Source organism: Phytophthora sojae, assembly GCF_000149755.1.
Source record: "Phytophthora sojae unplaced genomic scaffold PHYSOscaffold_8, whole genome shotgun sequence".
NCBI classification, from domain to species: domain Eukaryota; phylum Oomycota; class Peronosporomycetes; order Peronosporales; family Peronosporaceae; genus Phytophthora; species Phytophthora sojae.
The window spans coordinates 2,877,061-2,900,843 of record NW_009258122.1 but is presented as its reverse complement, the minus strand read 5'-3'; the positions used below and the strand labels follow the sequence as shown (position 1 = coordinate 2,900,843).

At 55.1% G+C, this 23,783-nt stretch overlaps 8 protein-coding genes across 8 annotated transcripts; 3 read left to right on the top strand and 5 right to left on the bottom strand.

Moving 5' to 3' along the window:
- Positions 1–3,875: 3,875 nt before the first annotated feature.
- PHYSODRAFT_521043 (hypothetical protein) lies at positions 3,876–4,670 on the bottom strand (the record flags this gene model as incomplete). Its single annotated transcript, XM_009535690.1, has 1 exon — positions 3,876–4,670. One exon carries the CDS (start codon positions 4,668–4,670, stop codon positions 3,876–3,878), a length of 795 nt encoding a protein of 264 aa, XP_009533985.1.
- An 805-nt stretch (positions 4,671–5,475) lies between these two features.
- Positions 5,476–7,461, bottom strand: PHYSODRAFT_520072 (hypothetical protein; the record flags this gene model as incomplete). Its single annotated transcript, XM_009535689.1, has 1 exon — positions 5,476–7,461. The coding sequence occupies one exon, from the start codon at positions 7,459–7,461 to the stop codon at positions 5,476–5,478; it is 1,986 nt and encodes a 661-aa protein (XP_009533984.1).
- Positions 7,462–8,276: 815 nt separating this feature from the next.
- Positions 8,277–10,310, top strand: PHYSODRAFT_337967 (hypothetical protein; the record flags this gene model as incomplete). Its single annotated transcript, XM_009535688.1, has 1 exon — positions 8,277–10,310. The coding sequence occupies one exon, from the start codon at positions 8,277–8,279 to the stop codon at positions 10,308–10,310; it is 2,034 nt and encodes a 677-aa protein (XP_009533983.1).
- An 86-nt stretch (positions 10,311–10,396) lies between these two features.
- On the bottom strand, positions 10,397–12,403 carry PHYSODRAFT_337966 (hypothetical protein; the record flags this gene model as incomplete). The annotated part of the gene is made up of 1 exon (XM_009535687.1): positions 10,397–12,403. One exon carries the CDS (start codon positions 12,401–12,403, stop codon positions 10,397–10,399), a length of 2,007 nt encoding a protein of 668 aa, XP_009533982.1.
- Positions 12,404–13,036: 633 nt separating this feature from the next.
- On the top strand, positions 13,037–16,828 carry PHYSODRAFT_519978 (hypothetical protein; the record flags this gene model as incomplete). The annotated part of the gene is made up of 2 exons (XM_009535686.1): positions 13,037–13,175; positions 15,033–16,828. The coding sequence occupies 2 exons, from the start codon at positions 13,037–13,039 to the stop codon at positions 16,826–16,828; spliced, it is 1,935 nt and encodes a 644-aa protein (XP_009533981.1).
- A 122-nt stretch (positions 16,829–16,950) lies between these two features.
- PHYSODRAFT_337964 (hypothetical protein) lies at positions 16,951–18,871 on the bottom strand (the record flags this gene model as incomplete). Its single annotated transcript, XM_009535685.1, has 3 exons — positions 16,951–17,859; positions 17,899–18,675; positions 18,821–18,871. 3 exons carry the CDS (start codon positions 18,869–18,871, stop codon positions 16,951–16,953), a joined length of 1,737 nt encoding a protein of 578 aa, XP_009533980.1.
- Positions 18,872–19,078: 207 nt separating this feature from the next.
- On the bottom strand, positions 19,079–21,076 carry PHYSODRAFT_337963 (hypothetical protein; the record flags this gene model as incomplete). Its single annotated transcript, XM_009535684.1, has 3 exons — positions 19,079–19,188; positions 19,251–20,578; positions 20,604–21,076. The coding sequence occupies 3 exons, from the start codon at positions 21,074–21,076 to the stop codon at positions 19,079–19,081; spliced, it is 1,911 nt and encodes a 636-aa protein (XP_009533979.1).
- Positions 21,077–21,522: 446 nt separating this feature from the next.
- On the top strand, positions 21,523–22,201 carry PHYSODRAFT_304805 (hypothetical protein; the record flags this gene model as incomplete). The annotated part of the gene is made up of 2 exons (XM_009535683.1): positions 21,523–21,720; positions 21,752–22,201. 2 exons carry the CDS (start codon positions 21,523–21,525, stop codon positions 22,199–22,201), a joined length of 648 nt encoding a protein of 215 aa, XP_009533978.1.
- Between the last annotated feature and the right edge of the window lie 1,582 nt (positions 22,202–23,783).

The following is a 23,783-nucleotide window of genomic DNA, read 5'->3' as shown; positions in this document are numbered from 1 at the left end:
AAATTGTAGCCCAGGCTTCGCGGTTTGAAACGTCAATGGGCGATCTCATTCTCAAAGCCGAGACGGAAGCGAAGCACGGGGTTCTTCACCTATACGACGGACCACCAACAATGGTTCTGCCGCACACCCAGACGGTGTGTTTCACGAGTCCAAACGAGAGGTGGTTCCATAAACTCACGAAAAGTCCGCATCGCCCGATGGTGGTAATGCCGTTATGGGGTCTCGAGGAGCTCCGGACTGCCGCTGAAGAGCTTGACCATGTCATGGAGGGATCGCTGAATCGTATTATGTCTGATCAGCCGAAGCGCGAGTCCAAAGAAGTTGTGCGAGTTGCGGACATAGTTGAGCAGCGTTTCTACATCTTCGGAGGCGTCGCTCGCGAGTGCCTTACTACCTGTCCAGCGTTTGCTGAAAGACGACAAAGGAGACGTTGGAGAGGGCCGTCCGGGATATCGCGTACAAGCACTTTCTGGGCTCGAAGTCGGACATTTATTTGGCAAACCACCTTCACTGCCACTTTGTGCCAAACCCACAGTGTCCGATGGAGTACACGGTTGCGCTCCCATCCAAGTTCGTGGAGAGGCTGCTGGTGTCGTACTGGGGAAAAATTGGCCCTGTCGAGAGGAAGGAGCTGATGAGCTGCCGGAGGATGGCGTCAAGTTCTTTCCGCAGAGTTTTACTAGCTATAGCCTTGCACGAGAAGCTCAACGACAAGTGCGAATTCACAGCCCAGCGACTTTGGCAGGGCGGTCGTAAATACCGGAGGTTCCAGCGAGACCGATGGAAACCACACCAGTGCGATCCGTTGGAGCGCTTCTGGTACTTTGACGAGAAATCCACTCGAGCAGATGGTAACCGGATTTTTAGGTCAATCCTACATTTTGGTCACGGGTTAAATCCTTACTTTGGTCACGTGACCTAAGCGAATGAGGTCACATGTAATTCGCAAACGGTTTGGTTGTAAGTAAATGCGTTATAGCGATTCTGCTCCTGACAGAGAGCGACTTCCGCACCATTATTCCGCGCTTTCGTAGTCAAAAGAGTCGTCTGGACGATAGTCTGCTGTTTTATGATCCATCTCGGCATCGTCGGCCTCCAGCACTAGAGCAGGATTCAGAGTCATCAGTGGCGATGGTAGGCTGCTCTCATAAGTCTTTGCTCTTCTCTGACCCCACAATGTCGGCGGCCTGACGCAATGGATAACAACGCGCGGTGCCGCATATTCGTGAGAAATACCTTTTCGTGACCTACATTACGCGATGGGGGCCGTCTCATGTTGACGTGTCAAGCTCGAGTGCTGAGCTGTGGTGCGATGGGTTAGCTACTTCTAGGCGCGTATAAATTTTCTAAGTGAATGCTACAAAGCACGAAATAGAATCCGGAAACGATGTCGAAATTTCATAATGGGTTCCCTGTGTCGACGAAGTTGTTCATGGGAGGGTGTGTAGCCCTACAGTCTACTTGTACTATTACTATAATACCATGTCGCACTATACGAGCCGGTTGCCTCTGTGTACTTTGTAATCGTTGAGTTGCGTTATTGTGTAGAATGAAAGCTAGGTGCAATTCTGTATGGTAGGCGGCTCAAAATATAGCATGGTACTACTAGCAGTGAAATATGGTAGGCAAATACATGATAAGTGTAGTGGAGGTTTTCACAGAAGCGAGCCCAGCCCACTCATCGGGTGGCTTCTACAGAGCGACGCTACCAAGCGGGCAGTAGGAAAGGGAGGAACAGCGAAACCAATGCCAACGACAGAGAGAGAGAGAGAGAGAGAGAGAGAGAGAGAGAGAGAGAGAGAGAGAGAGAGAGGGGTCGGTTTGGTAGAAGACGCTAGCAGAAGGCACTAGCAGGAGTCAGCTGAAACACATACACAGATTACTTTGAAATCAACCTCTTAAGCTAAACAGAGCTTTGGTTTGCTCGGAGCGCTAGCTTCCCTGGTCCTTTATAATAGTGTTCCGAAACCTACTTACAGCTCTGACTCTTCGCTACAAATACAGTCGTTATGCCTCCGAGACGGCCGAGTCGCGAGGATCTCCCCCGCTCACCGTCGCGGTGGACAACAGTGCTCGCGTCCCTCCAAGCCGAAGCTGGACGCTCGACCAGCGGACCTTCACTCTCACTGGCAACACCGTAGCAAGTGTGCATATGCTGTCACCTTGCAAGGTAGGCAGAGTGAATTGTAAGCGCTGGAGGATCGGGCATTTGCTAGGCCGTTAGTTAGGCTAAATGACTGCAATGCGCCGCACCTTGAAACGAAACGAGACGGCGAGTCGAGTGTGCGGCCAAATCTGTGCAGCATACCCATGGCCTTCGGCAACGCTGTGATCCCAGGAACAGCGGGCGGCGGGGTACTCGACTTCGACCTCGAGCGAGGTTACGGGGCCCCACACGTCGAGCAAGACTGAAGGCTAGGTCGAGATAACGCTACGTGACGCTGAGTCCTTGAGCTCAAGCGCTGAATGCGAGCGGAGTCCCGTAAGCACGGGTTGGTGACTTTGTACGGTGCTCGTACTGCAACATGGTAGGTAGCACCACCTCCTCTATCTAGGGTATTGCGATCTGCGCTCATACTACGAGCATCACACACGCGTGGTAGCAGCTCACTGTTTAGCAATGTAACTACTGCCCGTGCAACATGCATGGTAGGCGGTCTCTTGCAGTGTAAATGGTAGGAAGCACACATTTTAGCATGGTAAGGACTTGCAGCGCAACATGGTACTTTTGCTAGTAGCAAGCACGCTGTGCAAGATGATAGGCAGCCCACAGTGCAGCACTTAGCCAGCTTCAACTGTAACACAGCAGCAACTCACGGTGCAGCACGTCGTGTCCTGTAGGAAACCGCACTGACAGAGTACGAAAGCATTGAAAGAGGTGTCGTGTGTACTGAGAAACTTGTATGATGTCTGAATTCTTCAGGCTGAAGAGAAGTGGGCCCTCGTCCGCTTCGAAGCTGCATACTTAAGTATGCATTTTGCTCTCATTCTCATGCGGGCGTGCGCGCATCTTACCGTCTGCATCAATGGGTGTGACCTGTTAAGTTTGGTCACGTGACCCAGCGTCCTGATGTGTGACCTATTTGACCATCATACCCGTGACCAACTGTTAGGATTGACCTGTTTTCCCCTCTTCGGAGCAGATTTGCTTTTCCCCTACCGAGTTTCAAGCGCGGCGAATGTTGGGGGCATACTCGTTTTATTATACGAAGGCGAGTCGTGGCGCAACTCGTGGGGATCGGCTGTGACTGCTCCAGATACTGACAACTCCGGTGAATTCGGTGAACGGGGAGAGTCTCGCGCTACTACTGGATCAATTGGGACTGATGACGATGGTGAAGGAGCATCCAGAGCAAGTTTCGCTAATTTTTGTGGTGCCGCGAAGGAGTTTAGAACCGGGAAAATTGTGTTGGAGATGTTTATTCCAACTGATGAAGACAGCGTGCTCCTGCTGGGGAAAATTGGGAGGATGAGGGAGAAGGCACTGAAGGATGTTTGGGTTCACAGGATAGGCGATCTCCGCCAGCGTCTGGAGGCAGCGGAGGCGTCGAGGGCGGACCCAACAGCGGAGCTGGCCAAAGATCTTTCGATTGGGTTCTTGTGCGAGTTGCTCTCTAATCATGACCTAAAGCAGCAACACCATGGCACTTAATCCCTTCTTTCGCGCTGGTGACCCCCGCGATATCAGTAAAGTCGTAGCTTACCGCTCATCAATTCGGCAGGGTCAAGCTGCACAGCCCACAGAAACTGCGGAATGGCGCTCAGTGCATCCCTCATCCAGCCCCGCTCCAGCGGTGGTAGTTGAAAAGCATAACACGATGGGATGCCGAATGGTTTAGTGATCAGACCTGCATTTTTTTACAGCTCTGAAGAACTTAGTTGAAAAAGTTGAATGTCTTCCTGCACCAGTTCGCGAATCGGAGCCAGTAGCCTGCTCCTCGACCATGAGTATCATCTTCGACGGCCCACATCCGACCACCGACGAAGATATACGTGGTGTTATCAGGCGGCGAGGTGAAGCGGCTTAGACGGTGGCAGTGGCGACAAGCAACAACGGTTGCAATGATCAACAGAAGGATGAGTAGCACAATGATCAGGAGCCACCACCAGCTCAATCCACCGCCGCCACCGCCGCCAGCCTCCGTCGTCGCCGATGCAGAACCTTGAGATGGCGCTCTGGATGATTCCGTTGTCGGATCAAAGCCCCCATGCTCTAAGATCCATTGAATTACCCAGTCGGACCCCTTTGGAGTTGTGATTCGGTCTCGCAACGCGTCTGGAACAGTATCGTTTCCGTAGCACGGGATAACCAGGGACGCAGACCGTGGATCAGCGGGACATCCGCTCTCAATTGAAGATTGCTCGAGTGGTGATGCCGTGTGAATCGAGTAAACGGTGTAGCTGCACCCGCACGAGGTGACGCCTGAGTTCTTAACGACTCGGATATCTGGGAGCGTGGTTGAGTTGCCACCGGTCGACCACACGATGCCGTTCGAGCTGCTGTCACTTTCAAAGACTTCCACAACGCATTTCGAGGCTGCTAGCACATCAACTGGGCTTTGACGACAAGCTTTATAGGTTTGAGCTGTTCCACCGTTTGAGTCAGCACAAGTTAACGCCTCACACCCTGCGGCATTGAACTCGTCGACAGAGATCGCTAGGTCTGCCATGGAGCGGTTGTCGAGAGTCCAGACTTGCACGGCGCGATCATCCGAGGTGACGGCGAACCCGGAGTCCCAGAGAACAGCGCGCTGCAGCAGCCCAGGAAGGTCTTCGAAATTCACAGAGAGGTTGTGCAGCCTTGTTTGCACCGCGGCCGGTACTGCTTCCAACGTCAATTCATCAACTTTATCGCCTGCAGCGTAGCGATCGTAGAGCTGCTGTGCAATATCCGATGTTGCTCCGTCACTTGAACTTTCGGCTGCTGAACCCCCTGCAACCGACGCAGCCGATACCAACGTCGGCGGTGGTGAACACTCACACGCATTGGAGCGTTCTCCGGAGGAAGAAGACGCAGGTGGTGACGCCGGGAAGGAGCTGGTATCGGGGGTGGAGGAAGTACCCACGGGCTCAGTCGAGCTTGGCACTGCTGGTGCTGTCGAGTGTGGCGAACGGTCGGATCCGCAAGAGCTGGGGCGATTCCACGCGAGGCAAAACTCCACCAGCAGCAGTGCTACCACCACCACCACAAAGGCGAGGCTCCGATATCTCATCTTGATGCAGCTGAAAAACGCCAAATGGCCATCTCAGCGACTTAAAGCCTGCATATCGGAGACCTACACCGGAAGTGGCTGCCAAAAACTGAATTTCGCGTCAGCCATGATCTGCCAATCAGATTCGAAAATCAAGCTCACTTCAACTTCCTAATTTGTGGTGCTTTGCTTGGCTTTGGTTCGACTTATATTGACGCGTTACTGGACATTGCTACAGTTGCTCCATAGTGCTGCTTCCGCACCGAGACTCTTCTCCCACAGCTTAGTCCTGACCGCCCCCTCCAAGCTCCTTGACCAGCTCGCGTGCCGTGGGGCGAGCTGATGGGTCAATGGACAGACACGCGAGACCGATCCGCTGGATGCGAGGCGGGCAGTCCTGGGAGAAGCTGGGGCGCAGCTTGCCAGCCATGACGTCCTGCAGGATCTGGAAGGGCTTGGGCATGCCGCCGCCCTCGGTCGCGGCGTTGGAGTACGGGATCTTGCACGTGTCCAGCTCCGTGAGCACCACGCCGAACGAGTAGATGTCCGCCTGCTCCGTGTACCGCTTGCCCTCGTGGATCTCGGGCGCGGTCCAGTAGGGCGTGCCCACTCCCGCCGTCATGGTGAGGTCGATGGTGTCCCGACTCACACCAAAGTCGATGAGCTTGGGCTCCAGCTGATCCGTGAGCAAGATGTTGTTGGACTTGAGGTCACGGTGGATGAGCGGAGGCGTGCGCGCGTGCAGGTACTCGAGCGCCTGAGCCACGCCGATGGCCATGTGGATCTTGTCCCGCGCCCAGGAGAGGAGGTCTCCGTGCTTATGCAGGTAGTTCTGCAGATTGCCCTTGGGGAAGAACTCGAGCACCATGATGAGGTTGTTGAGGCTGTTCCAGGCCACGCCGATGAACTCAACGATGTGCGGGTGCACGAGGCTGGCGCTGAGCTGGATCTCCTCGGCGAAGGCCTGGACGTTCTCGGCCTTCTGGTCCTTGGTCTGCAGCAGCCGCTTGGCCGCCACCTTCTGCCCGTTGTACTCGCAGATCCAGACCTCTCCCGACGCGCCCTTGGACAGCGCTCGCTCGAAGATGATGCTGTCGAACGGGATGCGCTTGCCCTGCAGTTGCTCGCTGCCCAGCAAGATTTTGAGCGTCTTGTTGGAGCCCGCGCTCTCGTAGTGCTGACTGGAGATGGTCGAGCCCTGCGTGGTCGGGTGGCTGCTCATCATAGTCGGGTTCAGTTCCGGCGCCCCCATGGTCATGTACTGCACGGAGTCCACTTCGAGCTCGCAGTGGGGATTAGTCGTCGACTTCTGCGCGCGCTGCTTGGCCCGGCGTCTCCAGAAGAACCAGCCGAGGCCAATGACGACGAGAACTCCGAGGATAATCGGCACCAGCAGCACCAAGTTGAACCCGTCGTCGTCCTCCCCCGCGAACTCTTCCTGCAGCCACGTGGTCACCCACGCCGTGCCCGTGGGCGTCGTCGTGTTCTCGGCCATGTACGCGTCAGTGAACTGATCCCTGCGCGCGCACGGGATGCTCACTGCCCCGTACTCGCCGTCGTCAGGGCACGCGCCCCAGGCCACCTCGTCGGAGCTGGACACCGTGTGCACCACGTAGACGGAGAAATCAAACGTGCCATTGAACTCAGCGATGTACTCCGACCAGGTGTGATCACGAAGCTCGATCTCCGGTATCACGTCCGGGTCACCGCCACTTGCCCACATGTTTCCCAAGTACGTCGACGCCGCGTCGTCCACGAAGTCGTTGGCCACGCAGTGCGAGGTGTTCTGCATCTGGAAGCCCGTGCACGTGTGGCTGTAGAAGGCGGTCACGCCGTTCGGCTGCGAGCAGTTGGTGAAGGTGCACTGCACGTTGCTCACCTCGTACTTCTGCACGGCGATGTCGGCCATGGTGCGGTTGCCCATGGGCCAGATCTGCACGGGCTTGTTGCCCGGCGCGATGGCGAAGCCCGTGTCCCAGAGCACGGCGCGCTGCACGAGGCCCGGCAGGTCGTCGAAGGCGATGTTGAGCGCGTCCAGGCGGTCCTTGACCGCCGTCGGCACCTCCGTGAGCGAGATGCTGTCGCCCGTGGCGCCCGCCCGGTGGCGGATGTGCAGCTGCCGCGCGATGTCCGAGTTGCTCCCATTAAAGACGAAGGAGGAGGACGAAGAGGCGGACGAAGTCTCCTCGAGGCTGCGGAACGTGACGGTCTGAGCGTGAGCGAGGCTGGCGACGGCCGCGAGCAGTGCTGGGAGGACGCGCCACTGCATGGCTGACGGGCGCGTTGCAGATTGGGGAATGACTGGCGCGTTCCGGTCTTCACGTCCGTGTCATGCTGACCTTCCAGCACTGCTGGACGCTCGCCATACGCGTAACGGACGTAACAGAGATATCATACATGTACCCATTGATTACACCCCGGCTGGAAGGCGCTGGCTATAAAAGCATTTTTGTTGTTTTTAAAATAACGTAAAGCTGCGTCGGTATGCTGTTAAACCGTGAGTTTCCTAACGTAGTGGGCCTGCCAACTATCGGATCTGCTGTCCGAAGAGTGCCACTGTCTGTGCATCCATTTTAGGTTCGAAACAGGTGGCTGGATGATCGCGAGTCACGACCACTGCAACGCTGAGCCGAGCTGCGGCCTTTACGTGCTCTTTCGATCAAGCAGCACCACCCGCTCGCTCGTGTGCCCCACGGACCACCAGCGATGGGAACGCGCTCAATGGATTTCGTGCACTTGTTCAAGCAAGCAACAACTTGACTGCCGGTCATCCGTTACCGCTTCAAGCACAGCAAGCGCAGAAGGAATGGAACATCTTCAAACCCGCAGAAGGAAACCACAGTATTCGTCGAGTACATGTACACACATGTACATGCATCGGTGGAAGTGTACTTGTGCTTAGAAAACGAAATGTCCAGTATCAACGGGCTCAGATGCAGTTATCGTTAGTTATTAAACGGCCCCAGGTCGGTTCACTAGCTACGGGTGCGGACTTCGGCCTGTCGCGAAACGCATTCCGAGGCATGTCGGTCTCCTTCAGCCGTGCAGCATTCGCGCTTTCTCCTGCTGCGAGCCACTTCCACGATGGTTGTAGGTGGCACTCGACGCTTGGTGTCCGACTCCTACAAGGACGCGGTGCTGCCTTCGAACGCCACGTTCTTCGCCTTCGACGGCACCAACTCGGACCTGGCAACCCAGCTGTACCTGCGCGCCAAAGCTGGCGGCTTGACGACCAAGCTCCCCACCATCAGCGTTCCGGACGCGGTTCAGGAGCGCCTCGACTCGCTCGGCGTCGAATGGGACGACCTGTCGGGCATGGCGCAGCGCGCGCTGCTGTGGGACTCGGGCTTCGGCGTCACGCTGGACAACAAGGCGGTGCGGATCTGGCCGCTCGCGGGCCACTCCATGACGGACCTCGCGGTTCCACTGGTGCAGTTCGAGGCTGTGGGCTGCGTGGCGACCAACTGCTCGCAGCCCGACGACACGCTGAGCTTGAGCAACTTGTACTGCAACGGCGAGCAGATGCTCCACGCCGTGCGCTGCGTCATGGAGGACTTTACCGAGACCGTGCAGATCCACGGGGCCATGTGGATGACCGGCGGCAACCCGGAGGTGATGCCGACGCCCAGGGCCAGGAAGCACCAGTGGAAGGACGACTCCACCAACGTCTCGTACACGGTGCTGGCCATCCACACTGTGGATCAGGAGGACGAGGCAGCGTACAATGTGTGCCCCACCTCCAAGCAGAACGGCGGCTACGGGTCTCTCGTGCTGTCGTGCCACTCGCGCACAAACATCACGGACGAGGTCAAGAGCGCCATGCTGGAGGCTCAGCCCACGCCGTGGGTCTCGCGGTGGCTCGTCGAGGATTTCTCGAACGGAGGCGTCGGACAGTCGGCTTCGGCCTCGGTCTCAGACGGCGAAAGCGGGTTTAATCCGCTGCTGATCGCCCCGATCGTGGCTGGGGTTGTCGTGGTTGTCGGCCTCATTGCGCTCTTCGTGTACGTCAAGCGGAAGCGACAGAGTAATGACGAGTCGGACGCGCTCGAGGACTCTCTCATCTACCTGGAGACGTTCCGAGCGCCGACGTTCAAGGAAGACAACAAGCCTGAGAACGACTTTGCCCCCGACGGCTCAAGCGCGCCGACTATCGACGACACGTTTACCGGTTCTCACCGGAACGTCGACAAAACCATCAAGTTTCTGTCGAGTACCAGCTCCGCCAGCGAGTTCGGGTCCGGGTCGAATCAAACCTTGCAGATTCTACTCGGAAGCGAGTTCCTGGTCGCCAAACGGCTGCCGTTCGAGAGTCTCGTCTTCAAGCGAGCTCTGTCCAAGGGTGCGTGTGGAGAGGTGTGGCTGGGAGAGTACCAGTGCCAGCAGCTCGCCATCAAGCGGTTGCTGCAAGCCAAGGCCCATCAAGCCGATGAAGTGGAGGAGTTTGCGCAGGAGATCGAGCTCAGCGCCAGTTTGATGCACCCCAACATCGTGTCGTTCATTGGCGTGGCCTGGAACAGCCTCAACAACTTGGTCATGGCGCTCGAATTCTTTCCCATGGGGGACCTACAAGCGTACCTCGAAAAGCACGCCGACCTCATGACCTGGGCGAAAGACAAAATTCACATCGCTGTTGGAGTGGCGCGCGCGCTCGAGTACTTGCACTCCCGCACGCCTCCGCTCATCCATCGAGACCTCAAGTCGAAGAACATTTTGCTGACTCAAAAGCTCGAGGCGAAGCTCATCGACTTTGGCGTGAGTCGCAATCGACAGGAGCACTCCATGACGGCAGGCGTGGGCACGCCCTACTGGACGGCGCCGGAGATCCTCGAGGGTAAGCGATACATGGAGCAGGTGGACATTTACTCGTTCGGCGTAGTGTTGTCAGAGCTGGACACGGGCAAGATCCCGTACCACGACGCGTTGACGTCGGAGGGGAAAAAGCCCAAGCCTTTCCAGATTCTGTCGGACGTGATGGCGGGGATGCTGCGACCGAGTTTTTCTGAACAATGCCCTACCAGAATTCGCCGGATTGGTGTGGCCTGTTGCCAGCATGACCCCGCACGACGACCGACAGCAGCACAAGTTGCGAAGATGCTGCAAGTGTCCGACGAGATTTAACCTACACAGTAGAAGTCCTCATAGACGACTTAGATTCATGAACACGCTGCGTCCTAGATAGTCAAAAGTTAGAGTTTAGAGCTTACTTATTTACATTCTGCGACCTCCGTCCCACCGCGACTTTGAAGTTCGTGTACCAACTCGCGGACGGTTGGTCGATTTCTAGGTTCGAGCGCCAAGCACGCCAATCCAAGTCGCTTGATCCACACGGGGCAGTTTTTCGAGAAGCTTGGCCGCAACCGGCCAGCCATGACGTCCTGCAGAACGTAGAACGGCTTTGGCATGCCTCCGTTCTCCGTCACAGCATCTGCGTACGGAGCTTTGCCCGTGTCAAGCTCGGACAAGACCACACCGAAGGAATAGATATCGGCTCGCTGCGAGTATCGCTTTCCTTCCAGCACCTCGGGCGCCGTCCAGTACGGCGTTCCAATCCCGCCCGTCATTGTGAGGTCGATAGTGTCTCGACTGGCACCGAAGTCGATCAGCTTTGGCTCCAGCGTCTTGGTCAGCAAAATGTTGCTGGACTTGAGGTCGCGATGGATCAGCGGAGGCGTCCGAGCGTGCAGGTATTCCAGCGCTGAGGCGATTCCGATGGCCATCTCAAGCTTGCCATTGCTCCATGATAATAACATCCCGTCCTCTCTTAGATAACGTTGCAGACTCCCCATAGGAAGGAGCTCTATGACCATCACCAAGTTGTTGAGAGTGTTCCATGCCACGCCGATGAACTCGACGATATTGGGGTGAGCGAGGCTGGCGCTGAGCTCAATTTCTTCAGCGAAAGCCTGAACATCGTGCGCTCTCTGGTGCTTGGTCTGCAGCAGCCTCTTCACCGCCACCTTTTGGCCATTATACTCGCAGATCCAGACTTCCCCCGATGCTCCCTTGGAGATGGCCTTCTCAAACGCCAAGCTTTCGAACGGGATGTGCTTCCCTTGCAGGTGCTCACTGCCCAGCAGTATCTGCAGCGTCTTGTTGGAGCCGACGCTCTCGTAGTGGCTCGAGAGCGTCGAGAACTGAGACGTCAATTGGCTAGTCACCACCATGGGGCGAACCACCATGTCAGGGGTGCCCCCACTCCAGTAGTGCGGGGAGACTGCGCCATACTCGTAGGTCAACTTCTCCGCCAGCTTCTTCGCCCTCAGCCGCCACAAGTACCAGCCAACACCACCAATAACGAGCAACACACTCAGTAGAATGGGGATCAGCAGGAGCTTGTTGAAACCCGAGTCCCCCGCGAACTCGTCTTCCAGCCACGTCGTGACCCACGCACTGCCCGTAGGCACCGAGGTGTTTGCAACCATGTACGCGTCCGAGACCTGGTTTCTTGGGATGCACGGCACCGTCAACGACCCGTAGCCCGACGGACACACATTCCAAGTTGAGTCCTCCCTACTGGGCACCGTGTGAACCGAGTAGACGGAGAAGGTGATGTTGCCTCCGAACTCGTCGATGTCCTGTGTCCACGTGTGCTCTCTTAGTCTCAGCTCAGGTGTCCTGTTGGGAAATCCCCCAGTTGACCACATTGTTCCCAGGAAGCTGCCAGCGCCTGGGTCCTCGAACAGATCCACGACGCAGCGAGAGGCGTTGAGGATCTGGTAGCCCGTGCAGGTCTTCGTGAAGTAGGCCGTCTCGGCGTTGGGCTGCGAGCAGTTGAGGAACGTGCAGTCCACGTTGGCCACGTCGGCCTTGGGGATGGCGATGTCGGTTATGGAGTAGTCGCCCATGGTCCAGATCTGCACCGGGTCGTTGTCGGGCGAGACGGCGAAGCCCGAGTCCCAGAGCACAGCGCGCTGGACGAGGCCCGGCAGGTCGTTGAAGGCGATGTTGAGAGGACTCAGCCGCTTGGTCACGGCGCTGGGGACAAACGTGAGGTCGAGGGCGACGCCCGTGTCGCCCGCTTTGTGGCGGATGTAGAGCTGCTGCGCGATGTCCGAGTTGGTGCCGTCGAAGACGAACGACGCGTTGGTGGGCAGTGCTGAGGAGGAGGAGTAGGACCCAGACGCGGCGGCCTCGAGGCTGCGGAACGTGATGGTCTGGCCGTGAGCCAGGGCCCACAACGTCGTCAAGGTGACCAGCTCCGAGAGACGCATGGCCGTCGCTGTCGCTTCACGCGGCAAATCTCAGAGTGAGACGGCGGCGTGGACCCATTCGAGGCCGGAGACTATCAACTACCAATCCTATCAGTCGCCGAAGAGATATCATATCTGCATTTGCCCGCAGTTGGACTTGAAGGTGTCCATGTTCCTAAAGTCTCAGCTTATCCCGCCGCGCTCACTGTCCGCACCGAAACAAACGGATGGGCACGTCGATGTTGATGTTGATGTCGGTAGAGCGAAGCGATTTCGCGCGCTGTCACCAGTGAACATGAAAGCCCCACTCGCTCGCTAACACGCCTTCGCTCTGAGAACGGTTTGGGCATGCATGCTGTGGGTTTCCAACGGACGTCGACGCCGCCCTGTGTCGAAACGCACGCACTGTCGATCCCGTCGTGAACGCCCGCCGGGCCAGTGCCCCCCAGCACATTAACCGTTTGACGTCTTCACCCTAACGCCTCAGTTGTCCACTGCTGCCGTTGCGTGAACGGCGTCTGGCCTCCGCGTCCTTCGCGCTAGGGACAATTGACGATTAATAAGTCGGATCTCCGACCTTCGTACTAGACCGCTTTGGACAGTAGAATATTTTCCTGCCAGCCAACAGCTACTGTTCAGGAAGTGTCAACTGACATGAAGGTGGTCCATGGACGTCGACTCGACTCGTCAAACTCGTTCATGAACGCGGTCCTGCCTTCGAATTCTACCTTCTTCGCATTTGACGGGGCCAACTCGGACCTGGCTAGACAGCTGTACCTACGCGCCAAAGTGGGTGACTCCGTGGCCCAGCTAACCGATTTTTTCGTGCCCAACAGAGTCCAGGAACGTCTTGATGCTGGAAATGCGGTGGAGATCTGGACGCTCGGAGGCCACTCCATGTCTGACCTCGCCATTCCGTCGGTGCAGTTCCAAGCCGTGGGCTGCGAGGAGACGAGCTGCCCCGAGCCGAACGGCACCACGAGCTTGAGCAACTTGTACTGCAACGGCGAGCAGATGCTCAAGGCCGCTCGCTGCGTCATGGCGGACTTCCAAGACCCCAAGTCAATCCACGCCGCGATGTGGATCACCGGCGGGAATCCAAAGGTGGTCCCAGTTCCTCGGGCCCGGAGGCACGCGTGGACCGACGACTTCAGCAACATCTCATACACGGTGCTGACTATCCACACGGTGGACCATGACAATGAGCCAGCGTACGGCGGCGCGCCGCAAAGGACCAGAACGACGGGTATGGGCCACTAGTGCTCGCCTGCCACACGACCATGAACGTACCCGACGAGGTGTGGGCTGCGAGAGAAGAAGTCCAGGGTCTCTCGCTGGCTCGTGGAGGACTTTGGAGGGGGAGCCTTGAGCGACTCAACGTCGTCTTCATCGACCGGAGGCGAGGATGGATTTAGTTTGTTTTACCTCATTCCCATCGTCGCCGGTGCGCTGGTTGTCGGTGGAGCTGTCGTGCTGGTCGTTGTCCTTCTACAGAGACGCAGCAAGAACTCCGCCAACATAGCGCTCTGTCGCCACCTGTGAACAACCCTCCGTCCCCTGAAGTTTCGTACCAGGCTGTGAAAGATACTGTGTCGGAGGAAGACCGAATCTCGCGAGGACGGATGACGGTGGGGACTATCGAAAGCAGATTGACCGGATCTCGGCGCAGTATCGACAGCACCATTCGATTCCGGCCGAGCCATCAGGGCAGCTACCAGGGGGAATTCAGCGCGGGCTCCAACTACACCATGAAGAAGCTGCTCGGCAGCGAGCACCTCGCCGGTAAGCGCGTTTCGTTCGAAAGCATCGACTTTATCAGCGCGCTCTCAAAGGGCACCGCATCAGCGAGGCGTGCTGCCACCATGAACCGAGGCAACGGCCGACCGCTGGTCAGGTGGTGCGGATGCTGAGTGGAGGCGATTAGGACGGCATATTTCAAATACCCCCCCCCCCCCCCCCCCCGTTAAGGTGTTCACGAACTTTGATTGTCAATCAAAAGGAAGTAAGATAAGTTGAAGGAGTTTAGCCCGACGTCAGTGACAATTTCGATTTCGGTGTGCACTTGATAGTCCGTGCAGAGGTCAGACTTCCATGTACATGGACGACAACGTGCAGTATTCAAACTCTGAGGCCGAAAGATTGCATGAATGATTGGACTGCTTTCGACGATCGACTTGTATCTCATTGACCAAGAAGGAAGCCCTAAACCATAGTAGAAATGACCAAATAATTTTTGTCGTCGACGTCGTCACCTCATTCTGTCGGCATTCAACCTTATCAAGCAACCGTCCGTTGGAGTATGTTTTTGCTCGTTACACCATTAATTTTTGTCGGACCAACCCAATGAGGCACCTGACAACGGACGGCTTCGGCTCTCAGGCCTTCAGACATCAGATCATTTGTCGTTGAGATAAATCCAGTGAACACACGATCATTGCGAATATGTCGCCTCCGATAACTGCATTGTCTGTAACCTCGTCATTCGAGCTTCTACCTCGCAGAAAGCAAGTATCAATCCGTCTTCTCGTTCTATAATCAATGAAGGAGTACCAAGCGTACATGGACACAGATTTGCCTCCAGAAATGTCCACCTACGCCTGGGATGGAACCAATTCCGACGTCGCTCGACAGCTCTACTACCGTGCCAAAGCAGGTGACGCAGCGACTCCGTTCAGCAACTTTAGCATCCCGTCAGCGGTCGAATATAGGCTCAAGCAGCTTCGTCTCGACTGGAGTAGATTGCTAGGGATCGCCCAACGAGCACTGCTATGGGACTCTGGGTTTGCTGTGTCCCCAACCAACGAGGCCGTGCAGATCTGGCCGCTCCATGATGTTTCACTCGTTGAGCTTCGGTACGTTGGATGTCAAGAGCACGCATGCATTCAGCCAGATAGCACGCCCAGTTATACCAGTCAGCTGTGTACAGGAGATCAAATACTGAAGGCAGCCAGGTGTGTCGTGCAAGACTTCAGCGATACTAGTGACGCACATACCTCAATATGGGTGACTAGGGGGAAATCAGACGCGATACCGACGCCGCGAGTCCGGAAACACGCCTGGACAAGTCACTTCGACAACAATTCCTACGGGGTTTTCGCTGTCCACATGATCGACCAGATCTACGAGCCTGCGTGGAATGAGTGTGCTCGGGCTGACCAAAACGGCGGCTTTGGATCTTTGGTCTTGCCTTGTCGCACTACAGCAAACATATCTCTGGAGATTAAGACCGGAATGCAGCAGGTTCAAGGCAGCCCTTGGGTCTCGCGATGGCTGGCCGAGGATTTCGGAACGACGTCCGGGGCGACAAACGACTCGAAGTTGGTGTCTCCTGCGGCAGTTGCTGCTGGAATTTGCGTTCTCGTTGGGGTGGTTGGTCTCGCGTTGTTTGTCAACAAGAAGCAATACAAAAAGAACGATCGTGAAGCAGTCGTCCCAACCCCCAAGGTGCACAATGGCAGCTCAAATGCTGGTCCCAACAACGACACCACGAGCCCGGAACAACTCACTGACGTGCCAACGGAAGACACGGACACCGAGCGGGTGATCGAGTCGTGTCCACGCGTCAACACCCCCGCTCGGCAAATGGAAAGTGAATGCGCATCTGACTCGAACGTGGTGGTGGAGACACTTTTCAATAGTGTATCGTTGATAGGACGACGAATCCCGTACGACAGCCTCACCTTCGAACGATCATTGTCGACTAGAGGTGCCAGAGAGGTATGGCTCGGCACGTACCGAGGTCAACAAGTTGTGATCAAGAAGCTGCTGGAGACTGACTCACCAACCTCTAACGACCCCGACCAATTTGTGAAGGAGATCGAGCTCAGTGCCAGCTTGACACATCCTAATATCGTGTCGGTCTTCGGTGTAGCATGGAACAACTCCAACAGCTTGGTCATGGTGGTCGAGTACTACCCCACAGGAAACCTGCAAGCATATTTGGCCAAGAACACCGCGTCACTCTTAGCCAAGGACGTTCTTCGAATCGCTATTGGGATCGGGCTCGCTGTGGAGTACCTGCATTCACGATCCCCACCGCTTCTCCATCGCGGAATTCGGTCGCGGAATGTCCTTCTCACGAAGACTTTGAAAGCTAAACTTGTCGGATTTGGCTTGAGTCGCAGCCCACAGGAGCATTTAGAGGCGGGGGCCACCAAGACGGAAGTTGTCGAAGGCAAGAGATACTCAGAACAGGCAGACATTTACTCGTTCGGCGCGGTGCTATCGGCACTTGACAGGGGTATGGCCATCAATGAGGCACCGACGACTGGAGAGAAAAACCGCTTCCAGATCTGGGCAAACGCGATGTCGAGAATCCTACGCCCTAGCTTCTCGGACGAATGCCGTCAGCGAATTCGCCAGATCAGCGCGGCATGCTGTCAAATTGACCCAGTGCAGCGCCCAACGGCGCCTCAAGTTGTGAAGATGCTCAAGGGAATTGTTTAGAAAACTAGCTCATAGATTAAAGAAACTGTTGTTTGAAAACCTAAAAGTCATAGTCTTTGAATAGTGGTGTTTGCGTGGACATTTCGACAATATGATATTGCAAGCGATTGTCAGTAAGGACTTCACTCTAATCTCATTTGGGGGAAACCTGAGCGGCGGATAGATTTCAATTTCATGACCCAAGTGCGGTTGTAGGCAGCGACCATCGCGCTGCTGTCCAGTCCAAACCTTCGCGCGAACCCAAACGTGGGGCCTTGGTTCGTCATGTGAAAGAGCTGGAGCCCCTTGGTGCGGTCATTCCACCCGCGACTGTACTCGGCAACGTTTTGTAGCGCGGAGATGGCAGCTCGCTCGCTCAGAACCGCCACCTTGAGGTCCTTCCAGTCCAGCGCAATGTTGTATTCGGCACACAGCGGCACGTCGACAACACAACTTTTGTGAACGAGACAGAACGCAATCCACAGCACGAGCAGTTCACGACTGCGCTGCTCCACGTCCAAGACGGACTTATCTCGAGGGAGCTGACGCCACGTAGCCGCGGCATTTTGGTAGGCGGTAACGAGTGACTGCATCTGCTCGACGAATTGTCCTTCGTCGTTGTCGGCAACTTGATCGTCATCCACCAGTTCATGAGATCTCGTGAACATGAACGTCTCCACCGTCCGCAGCACCAAGACGCACTTATTCGCGTTCGATGTGCCGGTGGTTTTCTCCCACCCGAGCAGATCTCGGAGACTGCACATCGCTCCGTCAATGAACCAGCACCCGTTCAGATTTCCCAACGCACGGCGGCGGCGCTCTTCTGCATCTTCATCACCGTTCAAACCCTTGCCTCGCTTAGGGGATTCAATCAGCACTTCGGAACTCAGTGCGTTGAGTTGTTGCAACGCTGTGGAGTCTGGTAGATGGTACTGCGATGTACTCTGTCGGTTCAACTGACCGATTAATTCGTCAACGTTGGCCCGGAGCGCAGCGCATTCGTCTTGCAGACCGGAGACGTCGTACCCGCCGTCCAGAAGCTCCACGAGGCTCTAAACAACGACTTCCAGCGTGGAAAACAAGTCGTCCACTGAGTCGCACCCGCTTTTCACGTCGATCCCTCGTCGAAAGGCTCCTTGAGTCTGGTAAATCGTCTTCTTGAGCAAACCCAAGTGAAACATTGCCATCGTCTTCCGGAACAAACCTGGACCACAGCAGAGGTTGCGCGATATCGCCGCGTGTACTAGCGGCCAGCAGGTGTCACGAGGTCGTCCCCCAGTGTGCTGCCCAACATCCGTCGTTCCGCCGTGGGGAGAAAACCGCTTGTCACGTTCAAACCCGTTGTCTTCGTTCTCTTCCTTGGCCGAAGTGACTGCAGCAACCGCACGACGCACCACGGCTGCAATGAACTGCGGCGTCTTCTGATGCCCCAAGTCGTTAATCGCTGCGCTCCGCTTCGAGCCTTTGCCCTGTTGCGCTTTCCACAGCTTCGAGTCGAACTTTTTGTTGAAGTTCTCCTCCAGCGCCGAGTCCAAGTCGGCGCAGTGCAGCACGTGATACGCCTTGGGGACGGCGCTATGAACACACTCGCCCGTCAGCAGGAAGTGCAGCGTGCGCTCCCACCCGTCGACGAAAAGCACCTCGAGCTTCACCACCGCCGCGTTCACCTTTGTCTTCTGCAGCGCGCAGCCGTACGCCGGCAGCCACGGATCGTACCAAACGTCTCCGCGTTTGTGGACATCGTCGGCTGCAGCTTCCAGACGCCGACGAACCTCGTGGAGTTGATCAACCTCGTGCTCGCTGAAGACCGAGACCGGAACTATGCGATCGTCTGCGAACGGGTTGACTCGACCGCAGCCGAGGTTTGACTAGGTTGCCAACTTCGGTTCATGGCGATCACAAGAAGGAGGAAAAGCGAATATGACCATAACCCAAAATGTGTCGGTCGCTTTACTGGTGAGTTTCTGAGAATCATCTCAACGTTCGTATTGATGGATCAAGATCCAAGCTTACGAACTCCACGTCGTTTCTCCACCCGAAGATGACCATCCACGGTCCCTTCATCTTGGACTGTCTTGGCCTGTTACGCGCTGCTATTGTATGAAAGTGTGCGGGCACTGTGGTGAGAACCAACGTGCCACGAAGACTTCACGTTGTATGGATTTGGATATTGAGCATTCCTTTGTCGATAGATTGCTTCGAATTATAAGAGAACTTGTTTCGTGTCTAATAAAATGCGCTCACGCCCGACTAACCCCCTCGCTCCCTACCTTAGATGCAGTCGTCCAGGTCCATGCGGGCGCAGAGCTCCTGCAGGAACGAGTGCGTCCACTTGTGCGTGTTGCCGCGCGACTTGACAAAGTTGCTCAACGTCCCTCTCGCTGGTTTAAGAGACCGAGGAACTCGCGGAAGACAGGCTTCAGTTCTCCTTGTTGGCGCTCACCAACCATTGTCTCGCCGTTGTAGACGTGGCTCGCAACTGTCGCCAGCAACGTCAGACTACCAGCACCAGCGCCGGACCCGAGCTCTAGATCGATTCCATCACCAAACTTGGCTGTAGCATCAACACTTCGGATACTCTTGTAAGCGAAGGCGAGGTTGACAAAGCGAACGCTGATCTTGGCCAAATCTCTGCGGCTTGACCACAACAGCTGCAGGATGTGGTCCGCCTCGCACCCGGACACCAGCAGAACCTCGCCGTTACCAAGCACCACCATCACATCGACCACGCGCAGGAAGTCACTCAGCTGATCCTTGCCTTCACGCGCCAGAATGGTCGAGAAAAAGTTTTCAGTGCCGAAGATGCGAGCGCGGGACCAAGCCAAGTCAGCGACTGCCTCAGGCCGAACCCACTTGCGAATGAAGCTCTCCATGTCGACGACCTCCACGACTCCAGCCAGCTCCTTCACAGACTTCGCCTGCAAGGTGGCACTATAGTTCCACGTCTTCTCCGATGCGGGGATGTATTGCGCCAGTTTGAGCTCCCGCTGGTGTTGCACTTCCTCTTCCATCTGCAGCTCGCGCTCGCACTCGTCCGTGTGCAAGCTCACGTACACTTCGTCGTCCAGTCCGTATTTGGCGCCTCGTTCACAGATTCGAGCAATCAGCGCATCGTCCAGCCCCCGGACCTTGTTCTCTTTGGCGTGCGAAAGCTTGACGGGCTTGAGGTTTCCTTCGTACAAGAATTCCAGCGACCAATTCTCATCAATCAACTCAGTGGTTGGGTCCAGCTGCGTCTTGCGGAAGTGAATGCCGTTGCCGGCCCACTCCAGTAATCCACGTACAGACTCCGCTTTCGTGTTGTCCACGACCCAGTTCAGCACGTCGACAGCAGTCAAGCCCGAGACTTCACTCTTGTCGCTACTTTGCAGAACACTCTGCGCTACCTCATCGAAGCTCGCGATCCACATCGTTTGGCTGCATCCGAGCTGCCGCATCCGACCCGCACCTTGCATCAGTTTGTCCTTCGTGAGCTTCGGGCCCAGAGTCAGCAAGGCCGAGGCTTCGTGAGGCAATTTCATGTCGGATCCTCGCGATCGCGCCTCGTCGAAGATCACGAACGTCTCCTTCTCGTGCATCGACGCGCTCTTCAGCGGCGTCACAAGGCGTCGGTGCTTCTCCACAACCACCCAGCAGTTGAACGCCTCGCGACTGTCGTAGTACGTCACGCCCTGAAACTCAAAATCTGGTTGTAAGAGGAGGAATTCAGCCGCGTCATGGTTTGCCACGCCAGCCAGCAGCGCTCCAGTATCGATCAAAGCTTGGGCGCCCCTATCCACGGCATAAAGAAGGATACTTTGAAGGAATATCCGCCGCGCGGTAGGGGATCGCGATTTTCTTGGGCCCTGAGCCAGGAACAGGAAGCCCAAACTCCACGCGGTACCGTTTCTCCATACAATGTTCCAGCACCCCGAACGCAATCAGTCCTCGCAGCGCCAATAGTTGGGATAAGTAGGGAGTAAACCTCTGTCTGTGACCCCCAAGCGCCTCCTCCAGACTCACGCTTGGGTCAATGATGGCCTTGACAAGCGATTCGCCAGCGTTTGCAGCTCCAAAAGTGCCCAACCACATGAACTCGAAAGGAGCGTCGTCGATCAGATCCCGGACCAGCGCCTCTTTCAGTTGTTCTCGCAAGCCTTCCGTCCGTGCCGGCACGATATTCAGGCGGGTGCCGTCAAACGCGCCGAAGCGTGACGCGTGTATGGTACACGCCATGAGAGGCGTCTTGAGTAACTTGGCCACTCGGGAAGTTTCTTTCTTGCTGGTCATGACTCCCAGTAGACTTTTGCCAAATGCTGGCACTATTGCAATAATCTAGTCAAATTATGATTACCTTCGACAAATGCTGGCACTCGCTGACAAAATTATTAGAAGCACCTAATAAAAGTCTATCATTTGCACAGGCCTGAGCAGGTATTATTAGACGCATGCACTCTGAGCGCTCGCACTCGCTTCACTTACAAAGGGATCATTATCCGTACTGACCGTAAATACATCAAACATTTCCAAACTGACCGCAATAACAACACATGGCCAACACTCATTGAAGTTGCAGAGCTTAGCTCGATTATATAAGCCGTACAAACATATTCTAATTAAAGCTCAAGTTGCAGAGCTTAGCTCGATTCTAAGCTGTACAAACATATTCTAATTAAAACTCAAGTTTGTTGAATGCAACCGCCCAGGCATTTTGCTATTCTCACTTCCAGGCAGTCATGGAACGGGGCCAAGCAATCCTGCTGGCCAAGTACGGGAGGCAGACAATTGAGCAGCACGATATATTTTCCACTGCGAAGGACGCCAAGGATTTCTTGAAAGCCTACGCATTCTATCAGAACGTCGATTCATCAGCCGGTATCGTCAGGCCACAAGGTTTGGGAATGCACCTCAGCGAGTCTGCTTGTGACTGGCATGTTACACTGACAAATAAGTCTGAATCGAAAGCTGAATCAAAGCACCAAACACAAAAATAACTTTTGCCCGGAGAAGGCATGGTTTGTCAGTGACTTGTTTCTTGAACACTCTCCTGGTTGCGACTCTATTGGCAAGTGCTTGACGAAGGTGTTGATGGAGATGCCCGGATTTCAGTCGGCAATGGTTCCAGGGCTGAGCACCTCGCGCAAGCGGGTGGCCGAGTCCGTAAAACTCGTAGACAACGTAAACGTCGACCATCGATCTGCAATGTTGTACAAAGCCATCGCTCTTGCAAAGAAGAAGTTAGCTGCAGTCACCGATGACACTTACGACAAGCTGCCATCATTTCTCAGATCGTTTGATGTCCAGCCAGGAAACTACCTCGTAGGAACTTGTCCTCTGGGGATACTCGAAATGCGGAACGGCTACGTCTCAAGTGAAGCAGAAATTCCAGATATTGTCAACGCGATCAGCTTCTAGTCAAGACGGTAGTCGGAAATGAGGGCGAAAGCATCACCTATACATGAAGTGCATACAATGCGAAGTTGAATTAGAAAGAGCTAATCAACATTTACAATATCATCAATACCTTGCATTGAAATATTTTCTTGCAGGGGCACCATCATGTCCTTCCTCGACCCTCTCTCCGGGTTTGGGGGCACTGGGTATTATTACCACACCGCTCACCCCCCACATGCGGATCAAACAAGGACCAATCGGGTCATGAGTCTGAGTCGGCCCCGCACAGCAGCCTCAGTAAATTCGCGAGGTCTACAAGACACATGCACAAACAATACTATTTAGTAGACATTTCCGATCACCACTGCTGCTGTGTTATCAAACAATTTAATACCGTACCTCCAGTAACAGCACGCGTGCTGAATCAGGTTGCATGCTCCTGCTCGCAAGCAACACCTATACGTACACCATAAATCGATACAGTAAACAGGTCAGACACCTCAACCATACTCGCAGAAATATCCTGAGCTCGTACTGTCTTCAGCTCAGCAGCGGGTGCATCGCCTTGAGGTGTACCGTGGTATAGAGTCCTTCAGCGCCGGCAGCTGGAGTCGAGCACGATATGCAGCCATATTATCTCAGCTGGAGGCGGTCCACGAGAAACGTCTAAACCAAACGAATAGTTGTGTAAGATAAGGAAGATAGAGTCGCAAGATTGAAGCATCTAGCTCAGCGAAGCACTTACCACGGACGTCGCGACGGTCAGCATCCCAGGAGACTAGCCATACCCACCAGCATTAAGACGCTAGACGACATGCTGCCGGGCCTCAACATGATAGGCAATGATAGGACGTCCAGGCATGAACAACTTACTGGGTTCGATGCGGCGGCAACGCAAAAAAGCGAGTGACCTCAACCATCTAACTGCCTAGATCAGAAGTTTTTGCGCCCCGTCCCAGTTGCGGAGCCCCGATCAACTTCAATGAGTGTTGGCCATGTGTTGCTATTGCGGTCAGTTTGGAAATGTTTCATGTATTTACGGTCAGTACGGATAATGATCCCTTACAAAGAAGACATTGTGGCGCAAAATGAACGAAGATGTCGAGAGCGGACCCCGCGGAAAAGCTGGTATTGGCGCAGGAATCACGTTTGGATTACAATTACACTGTTGTAGTCTGTGAGATTATGCCTCCCTTTGGTGTCTGAGTTAGTCTCATTAGTTTATGACTGCGCGAGTTTCCTTAATAAAACTTGGTTCACTTCAAAATTTCGCTCTGGTAAATTTTCTTGATGAAGTACAATATTTTATCAGGAAGCGATGATAATCCATCCAAAATCGATGATATATGGTCAGGTTTTGATAATAATATTCCAGAAACGATCATATTCTATCCCAAAACGATTAGTAAATACCGCAATACCGTCAAGTTAATAATTTTATCAACAATAATGTTTTGAATATTACCTTAAAGCGATAGTGCATGGCTACAAGTTCGTGATGCAATGGACACCAGGATAGAGGATAAAAAGACCAAGAGGGACAGAGGAAGATAGACGAGCAGTAGAGAAGCCGTAGAGAAAGCAGACGAAAGCTAATAACGAG